Consider the following 11016-nt stretch of genomic DNA (forward strand, 5'->3'; position numbering starts at 1 on the left):
TCAACTCCTCAGGTCACCTTTACACAGAAGACAAAGACATTCGCACACAGAGGGTGTGACAGGTAAAGGACTCGTGACTGGAAACCTGGATAACTAATGCCAAACACATGGCACTGATTTGAGAGTCTCCTTTGGACACTATGAACAACAATGAGAGGATGGACGACGGGTCTTGTTTTGACATCTGTGAATTTATGAGTGACTCACGCTGTCAACTGGGCGATCTGTAAACACACACCCTCACACACATGTGTATGTGTGTTTGTGAGTGACACAGAGGATGGCCCTCAGTGGGTTAAGGTAAATTGGGCCGCTAAGAAAAACATCACTTTTACAAAAAATAAGTTCATACCGGTATACCAAACTAACAGCATTATTTCTGGTGAATGCCATCAAGACAGATATTATGCATAGTTTTTTTTATGTGCATGTTTGTTTTTTTTATAGATTTATCATCCTTATAATAGTTTAGTAGATTTGATATGCCAGGCTACTTACCATGCAGCTTTCTGGTGCAGTCTTGATTCGAACTATTGCCCCGCCCACCATAGCAACCATAAACCAATCAAATCACCTGTTACTTGTCAAGCACAGTTATGACAACAGTCTGAAATCCTTTGCAGTCATTGGCTCTAAATTCCAGAGGGGCTGGGACCCCCAAACCTTAAATGGCCCATTTTAGCTGATGGCCCATTTTACCTCATATCACCATGATGGACACCCTAATTTCCTTCTGAATAAATAAAGCATCTCTATCTATCTATAGTGGTGAAGATTCAAATAAAATCATAAAATGGTCAGACACACCAGTATCAACTATTTTAACATTGGAAACTGAGAAACCAGAGGACAACACTAGGTCTAGTGTGTGACCCTTCATTAGGCCTAGCTTCTTCACTGGCAAAGGCGTGAAAGTCAGTTCTTTATTGTATATTTCGTTCAATCCCAGGAGGTGAGCAGATAAAAGCAGAGTTTCCAACTTCACCATTCTTCACGCTGAAGCAATAGGATTGAATCATAATTCAACCCACAGTTCCCATTGTGCCGCCTCCAACTTGCAAACTTTGATTAATCCACGCACTTAAAGAGCCATCTCCACCAAAAGACTGATGGTCTAGATATCTGCCATAGCCTAGACTCTTTACTTCTCCAGAGTTGAGCTGATAGAGTTCAGTTCCAAAGTTGCAAGTCTCTTCTCAACTGACGTCCCTCCTGGAACTCGGAAGCAAACTCACACTCCACAGGCTTATAACGGGGCAGATAACAGATGATGGTGATTATGTTGGCAGTGATGATGATGATGATGATGTGAGTGCCTGATTTCCTGTTTGTGTATGTAAAAGTATGTTTATGTGGTCCTTCTGTTTGTCTTTGTGAGACACTGTTCCTTGTAATCCACATGTGTGTGTGTCTGTGCTATTTGCGTATGAAGATGCCGATGTGACGATTGCAGTGGGGGCAGGAGTGGTGGACATCTTTGCATCCATCTATCAGGAATGGGATTAAGCAAAACCCACAAATCAACCTGAGTGTGTGAGAGACAGCAAGGAGGTAGAGATATATGGAAGGAAAAGGGAAACAGAAGATATAAATGTTATTTTTAAGGTCATTGATGATCCTTTTGGAACACTTTTCCAATTAGAAGATGGTCTGTGTGTGTGTGTGTGTGTGTGTGTGTGTGTGTGTGTACAGTATGTGTGATCTGTGTGTGAGAACCCTGTCTGAACCTTACCCCAGCAGTGTGAGTAGCAAACAGGTGGACCATGCGGCCATGCCGGATTTGTGGGTGGTATTGGTGGTGACTTGGTGATGGCAGTGTGGACACACAGTCACTGTGGGACTGTCGGCCAGTGCTACAGGCTGAACCTGAATTACCGCTACTGGCTGGCTCATGGTTTGGGTGGCAATCATCACTGGAGAAAAGATAATTGGGAGATTTTATCTGTGAGATTTGGTGTGTGTGTGTGTGTGTATTTGTGTGTGTATGTGTGCATGCAGACCTTCTTGATGAATCACCACATTTCCTGGAATGGATAGGACTGGGTATGGGTTTGTATGGTTACCATGGTGATGGGCTTGGCTTTGAGCAGTATCTACCAGAAATCAGGAGGTAGCTCAAATTGTCAAAATCTCAAAACAAAGCAACATTTCCTTAGAACATCTGTCACACATCACAATAACAATAAAACTGACTTAAGCAAAAACAAACTGATTTCATATTTTCGGTAACAAGTACTGTAGTTTGCTGGGAGGTTGGCTGCCACTGTTGGCACTTTAGATAGATAAATGCCATATTCTTTAAAAAGACAAATCACTGAAATTGTGAATAATTTGTGCTTGATATTCATCTGGGTCATTACTTACATATCACAACCCCACAACCTGTCATGGCATGACTTTTAATGGTGCGCATGTGAATATGTGTGTATTTTCCTAAGATATGTTCCATTACCTATTTCATTATAGCTTGGTGGATAGGATCCAGGAGTGTAGGCAGGTGGAGGTGTGCTTGGCAACTGTGCTGAGTGGGGAGGATATGCACTAGCCTCCAGGTATGAAGGGGGTGGGGAGGCGGGGGATACAGCAGTGTCTGTGTATGCTGGATTATCCATCAGCGCCTGTGATTTTAGAAGATGGCGATTAACGGAGTGTGTCAAAGAGGAATCTGCCTCAGTGTGTGTACATGTGTCTGTATCTCCACACACACACACAGACACACAAACATACGTGTCCATGCACACACAGACACACACATGTACATACTGTATGTGTCCATGCCCAGTAAGAAAAATTAATCATTTAATAATCCCCTCTTAACATCACATTGAGACCAACATTGTCATTCCGTAAATCAGATTTCTGCTCATAGCAGTTTATGCATTAAAATAAGCCTCGGAATCAGGGGTCAACATCATTATGAGCTGTGAGTCTCTCTCTGTGAGTCTCTTGCTCAAATATAGTCAATAAACGATTTGACGGATTTCAGATTGACCAATTGTTATGCCAATATAATTAGATCACCATTAATAATTAGCCTACTAGGTGTGTATAGAGTAATCTGCTTCAGTGTGTGTATGTGTCTACAGTGCTGCTTGAAAGTATGTGAACCTTGTGAACCTTTTATCATCACTAGTTTTCAAATATGAACTGCAGGTGTGTATATTTATCAAATGCATGGACTTGTTTAGAGGGAATTGTGTGAGCCAAAAGCCAAACAAATAATCAAACATGGAATTAATGTATGTACAAAAGTAAGTGAACCCCCAGCTGCACTGGTAAAGTCAAGTAGGTAATTGATTAATGTAAAACATATTTGGGTGCTGAAATAATCAATTAAGCATACTGATCAAACAGACTTCCTTTGGAAAGGGTTGAGCAGCCATGATTAAAAGAGAGAGGACATCCACCAAACCATTGTAGTGCCAAGGCATACCCACAGGGATCAACAATGCCAAGAGATATCCAAGGGCATAGAAGAGAGTAGTAACAGACCATCAGTCTGGGGAAAGCTACAAGACCTTCTTTCAAAGATTCTAGCTCCATTTATCCACTCTAACACCAATTATTTGCAAATGGAGGGCATTCAACATCACAGCAACATTTCTTAGAAGTGGATGCACATCAAAAGTATGACCAAGATGATGTACCAGAAAGATAATAAATTGGGTAAAAGCCAACCCACGCACCTCTGGAGAGTTACAGACCTCGATGGCAGCATCTGGAATAAATCTACACTACAAGTCAAAAGTTTTAGAACACGAATTTAGAATAGCTTGAAAAAGTGCTGAACTGTCAGAGGTTTAAAAAAGGTAAGGTTACCCAAAACTGAAAAATAATGTACATTTCAGAAGTATGGGTATAGTTTCTTTCACCATCAAAAGGCACTCAGAAACCGGGGGAAACTCTGACAGGAAGAGGTCTGGCTCAGAAGAAAGATAGTCAAAATCAGAAGAAAGAGAATCAACAGCTTATGTAATAGGCGGCTCACAGGACAACACCTTCAAGCACAGCCTAATAGTGGTCGTAGTAGGTAATTCTCAGTTTCAAATGTGAAGAGAAGACTTTGACAGGTCGAGTTGCAGCAAGAAAGCCATTGCTAAGACATCAGAATAAGAAAAAGAACTTGCCTGGGCCATGAAATACCGCCAATTGACTACTGAAGACTGGAAGGTGATATGGATTGATGAATCAAAATTTAGGTTCAATACGCAGGATTTTTGTACGCCGTAGAGTAGGCGAAAGGATGGTTCCTCAGTGTGTGACATCAACTGTCCTTAATTGAAAACATATAATGTCCGCAACACTGCTTTTGACTCACAATTATTTAATTCGCATTAAACTAGATGTACAAAAAATTTTTTTTCCACAAAAATAAATCACGCTGAAAGGCCTATATGATTCTAACTGTCGCACTAAATTGCATTATCCACACTCAATTCTCACTGGTATCTTCTAGACAACAAGTACCAAAACATGATTAGTTCATAGATTTCACATGTAAAATTAATTTTATACAACCCCACCCCCATCTTGCCTGTTCATAATTCTGAGAAATTCTTGAATTGTGTGCATGTGTGCGTGTACATGTTTATGTTTATGTGTGTGTTTGTGTGCCTGCATACAGTATGTGCCTGTGTTTGTGCATATGCATGCATGCGTACATATGTCTACTGTGTGAGTATGTGTCATACGTATGATTACTGTGAATGTATGTGTGCGTGTGTATCTGTTTATGCACATGTGTGCATATGGAATGGGTTAACATGACCCCTGAAGGCAAACATTCGGAAAAAATTGGTCATCCTAGGCCCTACAGTTCTCAAGATATTCACAGAAAACTGTGTCTGCCCTACCCTCCTTTCGGGGGGTCCAGTCTAGCGTGGGGGCTACAGATCAAAACGATGGTTCCATGCTATCCATGTGGGGTTACATGCCCACCAAGTTTCGTGTACCCCGGTCTTTCAGTGTCCCTTGTTGGTGTCCCTTGTTGGTGTAGGTCACTAAATGTACACATAAATTATTTTCTTGTAAGGCCCCCATGAACGAAAGATCACAAAACTTGGCATGCATTCGGAGGGTGTCATAATGATCCTACACTTTCAATTTCGTGCAGTTTTGACCATGTCAGCCAGAGATATTGTGATGAAAACACCTAATTTTTTGCTTTTTAACTTTTAACTAGGTGGCGCTATACATGAAATAAGTGGTAATGGGATAGGTTGACATGCCCCCTTAAGACCAACATACGAAAAAAAGCTGGACCTCCTAGGCCCTACGGTTCTCGAGATATTCACAGAAAACTGTCTCCGGCCACCTACAGGCCAGTTGGTGTATAGTAACATAAATTAATTTATTGTGTGGCCCCCCATGAACGGAATTCCACGAAACTTGGTGTGCATTCAGAGGGTGTCATAATGATCCTACACTTCCAATTTCGTGCAGTTTTGACTATGTTAGGTCACAGATACCTGCGATGACAACACCTCATTTTTACTTTTTTGTGTTTAACTAGGTGGCGCTGTACATGAAATGAGTGGTTATGGAATGGGTTGACATGGCCCCTTGAGATCAACATACATAAAAAAATGGTCCTCCTAAACCCTACGGTTCTCGAGATATTCACAGAAAACTGTGTCTGCCCTACCCTCCTTTCGGGGGGTCCAGTCCAGTGGGGGGGCTACAGATCAAAACGAAAAACGATGGTTCCATGCTATCCATATGGGGTTACATGCCTACCAAGTTTTGTGTACCCCGGTCTTTCAGTGTCCCGGGAATCCTTGACGTTAATATGGACATGCGAAAAAGAAAACAAAAAAAAAACATTATATTTTTTCAATTGAGCAGGGCTGTAGTCAAGACCACCTTTGTCGAGTCCAAGACAAGTCCAAGACCAGGACTAGTCGAGACCAAGTCAAGACCGAGTCCAAAGAGGTTCGAGTCCAAGACAAGACCGAGTCCAAAAAGGTTCGAGTCCGAGTCAAGACCGAGTCCAGGATAGGAAAAAAAGTCTTGTGCATGACAGTATCAAGACAATCATTTTGGGTTATTATTATTATTATCTAAAAGCAAAAACAGTGTGAACACACCCAGGATTTGTAAGTGTAGCCATTCCCCTTCTCCAATATTATTATAGGGCTGTCAAACGATTCAAAATATATATTTTGAAATGAATTAATCTCGATTAACCGCAATTAAAAAGTTCCTAAAGACTAAAGCTTCAACATAAATCACAAAATGAATGAGTAACCACAAATGTAAAAGTAAAACACTTTTATATTATTTAAATGATAATACTGACACAGTAATTGTGTTTTAAAGTATTCATTTCTTAAGAAATACTACACATACAGTATGATGCTGTTTAACTCATTTGTAAATGGTGCACTGTTACTTTAAGCCCATTGTGGCCACGTTCTCATAATGATCTTTTTTTTACCAGCTCCATTGAAATATAGCCTATAGCTAGTCCACAAGCTCTAATATTGTTTGTACCACATGTATTATACAATATTAACAATGATAAGCATGATATTAAGTTGGTATAAACAGTTTTCATTCCTTTGGAAATAGAAGCATGTAATGACATGATGCTAGCTAGACATTTTCTGTTTGCAATTAAAAGTGAATGATGAGCCTGAGCCAGTCACCTAGCTATCTGAATGGAATGTGTTTCAATCGGCATAATATGTGCTTCATGTAAACAAATTATTGAAGACTTCAAGACTCACCAGTTCCATTACACAAAGGCAAAGACAACTTCATATTTTTGTCCATTTTTCAAATCACAGTGAGTGCAGCCTACATACATGTTTATAACTGGTCAGTAGTGGAAATCGGATAAATCCGCAATCTCCTCTAACCTCGTCTTTGTTGCCTTCCTTTTATAAGTTTCTTATATTAAAAAGGAGATATCAATTATCATCAACAACGACAAGCCAGCTGGAGCCTGCCAATCGTTTTCTCTCCTTCTCGTGTGCGTTCAGACGCGCTCTTAATTAAATGGAGTAGCATACGTTCAAGTTGGATCTTAATGGAGAGGAGCCGAAAAGTATCATCTTTATGTAACTGTTGCAGTTGGTGCATTTTGACATTGTAAACGTTATCTAACAAGAGTGAAAAGCAGTTTGCAGTAAAGCTACTATTTGGCTAAATGTTGGTTCCTCTTTATCTTCAGCTAACTCCACAGACAGTAAAATAAACTCTCAGGCTTGCGGTTTTAGGTTTTGCGGCTTCCGTTACGTGACATCAGCCCCCCACAAAGGTAAACACTATTGAGTTAATATTTTGTAACGCATTATGTATTTCAAAATGAATCGCGGCGATTAACACGTTAATTTTGATGGCCCTAAAGACACCTGGACTCGGTCGAGACCAAAAGCCATATTTGGCAAGACCAGTGGCCGAGACCGAGACAAGACCAAGTCCAAATACTAGCGAGTCCGAGACAAGTCCGAGACCATAGAAAAACGGTCTCGAGTCCGGACTCGAGTCCAAGACCGGACTCGAGTAATACAGCCCTGCAATTGAGTATAGTTTTCTTTTGTCCTGCACCTGCCAGAAGGTGGGATGTGCACACTATAACTGTTTGCTGACATCAACTGTCAAACATGGCGGAGGAAGCGTGATGGTCTGGGGCGGTTTTGCTGGGTCCAGTCAGTGACTTGCACAGAATGGTATAGGCACCCCAAACCAAAACGGCTACCACAGCATTCTGCAGCGCCAAGCAGTACCCTAGTATGCGCCAGATGGTCAGGGATAGATAGATGGATAGATAGATAGATAGTTTATTGATCCCCAGGGGAAATTCAAGGTGTCAGTAGCATACAGACAGCACACACACATTCACTAACAGCAGAAAAAGTAATTAAAAGTATATAATATAAAAACACAACTAAGCAATAAGAACAGTAGAAGATACTAAATATACTAAAATACAAATTATACTAACTAACACTTAATCTAATTCAATCAATTCTAAAAACAGTATCCACATAGTGGTGATTAATCAATCAAGAGGCGCTTGCAATGACTGAGGCAGGGACTGAGCCTGTGATTCTCTGTGCATAGTAAGGTAAGGTAAGGTGCTCTGTGTGAGTGAGTGTCACGGTGATAGTGCAACGGTGATAGTGGTCATGGTGATAGTGCAAATGAGTAAGTCCAACAGTGCAACACTGCAAGAATAAAGTCTATGTACCTGTATATCTATATATATAACTATTTTAAGAAAAGGTATAAGTGTGGCCTGTCACAAACACCTTGGCTCAAGAGGGAATGGACATAGGGAGACTGACACCGTCGGATAACGTTTAAATAATAATCATACATTTATTTAGAAATATGTAAGTCAGTAAGTGAAGAGCAACAAAAGATAACATAAAGTGTCATGCGCATCAGCAATGTGTAGGCTATGTGTAGTGCATAAAGAAAAGGCAATCTGAACAGCCGCAGCCAGCTCTCGGTAGCGTCAAGCCAGAACAGGACAGAGAGGCCGAATGAGGCCACAGGACACAAGCTTTATTCTGGAGTCCATTGACACGGAGCCACGCCCCTCATTAACAAGAGACCACTGAACCCTCCAGCTCCTCCTGCAGGTCGAAAGACAGACATGACAAACAGGAACAATATGCCCAGTGCTCAGAGGTACCATAAAGGCAAAGGGAGGGAAAGGCGTAACACCTCACGGCACGGCAAAGCCGGGGCGTCACATCACTCCTCCCCCAAAAGACAGGAGCCCATATCATGGGATTTTGGAAAAAACTTGTCTAAACCCCATCACCACAATCTATTCTATAGCTAACAAACACAAAAAACAAACTGTGCACACACTCAAAGGCCTAACACACCCACACAGGCTGTACATTCACACTGAACCAACAGCCAAACCGTCCACAGTGTTGCTCATGACCTTATTACAGTCCCCAGCCTCCCATATATCCGGCGCCTGGACACACAGGAGACCTGAAACAGAACAAGACATGAGACAGACAGACAGACATACAGACAGATATACACATTCATTCCAACCCCTCCGGGGCTCGAGAAAGGGCGTCAGCCATTACATTTTCCCGGCCACGGATGTGCCGAATGACAAGTCTGTACGGCTGTAGAAAGAGTGCCCAGCGCATTAAGCGCTGGTTAGGATTTTGGAGAGAATGGAGGAATGTGAGGGGATTGTGGTCCGTAAACACCACAACAGGATGTAAGCCTCCCCCCACATAAACATCAAAATGCTGGAGAGCCCATATTAATGCTAAAGCCTCCTTCTCGATTGTCGAATTGTTGTCTCGATTGTTTTTCACACCAAAATGTCCGGATGTTTCGCCATGAGCAGCTCTCAACACTAACTCAGGATACTTTACAGGCATTACCACCTGCAGCACCTGACCTGCCACATCAGTACCTGCATGAGGCAACCACCTGCGAAGCAGCAACCCATTTTGGACAAAATAACCATGATCCACACCCTGCCTATCAGCAGCCATTGCGAAATACTTCTCTAAAGTGGTGTCATGTTCTTGAGCATCAATAATCTTATCTGCAGACAATGGTGCTGGTAACTCGGGAATGAACAATCTAGACGATGTCCCTGAAACATCTGACGATTTCTCCACCTGCGCACGTGCCATAGCACGAGTAACCGCACAGGCAGTGAACACCTCCGGGAAATCCTCAAAACACTTGTCAGACTCAGGTGACAGTACCTCTCCTGTACTGACCACAGGCGGTGGTGGAAATTGACAAGGAAAAACACAATCATGTCCCAAGTTATTGCCCATAATTAAATCAATGCCATCCACAGGTAGCAATGGACGAACAGCAATAATAACTTCGCCGTTTACAAAACCTGACTCCAGTTCAATTCTATGCAGAGGCACAGAAAACAAATGTAACCCAATACCTCGAATCAAGACCACACTGTCAGTGTCTGATGCCCGAGGAAAAAGGAAGAACAGAAAACTCTCTGAGGCCCCAGTGTCGCGCAATATTTTGACTGGCACTCTACGCGAGTCACCCACCAAGGACACGAAACCATCACTAACAAACAGAGTGTAATCAGCGTCAGGGATAGTTTTAGGTACAACACACACGTTTTCGTTTCCCCCTGATAATGAAAAAGATTTGGAATGGAACGCATCAACGGCATCTATTTTCTGTGCATTTCTCACAGAAGATACACACCCAACGTGCTGACTATTCCTTCTTTAGATTTTTTCGGAACAAATCAGGACAGTTTCGTCTGTAGTGACCTGGCTTATGACACTTATGGCATGCATCGTCAAAATGACTATCTCTATTTTTACCCTCAAACACAGCATTAGATCTGACGGGAGGACTCGCATCAACATGACCAAAACGCTGCTCTCGCCGATAGTAATCTTTGCACGGAGAAAACTCACGCAACTGATTCTTGAGTGTCAAAGCATATCCATCAGCGAGGGAACTGGCCTCAGAGACTGTCTTTACATTATGTTCATTAACATAAGTGGCCACCCTTGCAGGCAAGATGTTTTTGAACTGCTCAACAATCATCAAATTGCACAAAGAGTCGAAATCCTCAACAGCACCATCAGACTTTTGATGACTGCGAAACCGCTGTCGGGAAGCTTCTGGGACAAGCTCATATGCTCTTAGTACCGCATCTTTTACCGTTCTGTAATCTTTACCATCAGTAGCAGACAGAGCGACAAAAGCTTCTTGTGCCTTCCCATGTAAAACAGTCTGTAACAATAAAACTTTGTCCTCACTAGTCCACTTCAAATCACTAGCGACACTTTCGAACAAAGAAAAGAAAACATCTGGGTCCCGTTCATTGAACTTTGGTAGAAATTTGACCATATTCGCTAAACCTGATGGCTGATTGGAACCGTATTTTCCCTCGGCCATCAGGTCTAAACGAGTGCGCTCTATCTGTATAGTAGCGTCGGTGGATGTACATGTCTAACATTGAATGAGTGTCTCCCAGAATGCAGTGCGAGTGAATGCTAGAATGTGTAATGTCGGTTATAATAGTTGTAG

The 11016-nt window shown here is 42.0% G+C and overlaps 1 protein-coding gene across 1 annotated transcript; it reads right to left on the minus strand.

The window, feature by feature from the left end:
• LOC125308645 lies at nt 1–2899 on the minus strand. The gene is made up of 6 exons (XM_048265209.1): nt 2453–2899; nt 2001–2093; nt 1733–1913; nt 1383–1487; nt 1206–1324; nt 1–17 (listed from the first exon to the last, which is right to left on the minus strand). Exons 1-6 carry the CDS (start codon nt 2733–2735, stop codon nt 1–3), a joined length of 798 nt encoding a protein of 265 aa, XP_048121166.1. The 5' UTR covers nt 2736–2899.
• Between the last annotated feature and the right edge of the window lie 8117 nt (nt 2900–11016).

Source organism: Alosa alosa, chromosome 15 (genome assembly GCF_017589495.1).
Source record: "Alosa alosa isolate M-15738 ecotype Scorff River chromosome 15, AALO_Geno_1.1, whole genome shotgun sequence".
NCBI classification, from domain to species: domain Eukaryota; kingdom Metazoa; phylum Chordata; class Actinopteri; order Clupeiformes; family Clupeidae; genus Alosa; species Alosa alosa.

Excerpts from the sequence above, each read along its gene's own strand:
- LOC125308645 (XM_048265209.1), bottom strand. The coding sequence starts at position 2,735 with ATGGACACGTATGTTTGTGTGTCTGTGTGTGTGTGTGGAGATACAGAC. Across the intron at positions 2,094-2,452 it reads ACCAAGCTATAATGAAATAG|ATACTGCTCAAAGCCAAGCC; the intron begins GTAATGGAACAT and ends GATTTCTGGTAG. Across the intron at positions 1,325-1,382 it reads CATGTGGATTACAAGGAACA|GAAATCAGGCACTCACATCA; the intron begins GTGTCTCACAAA and ends ATACACAAACAG.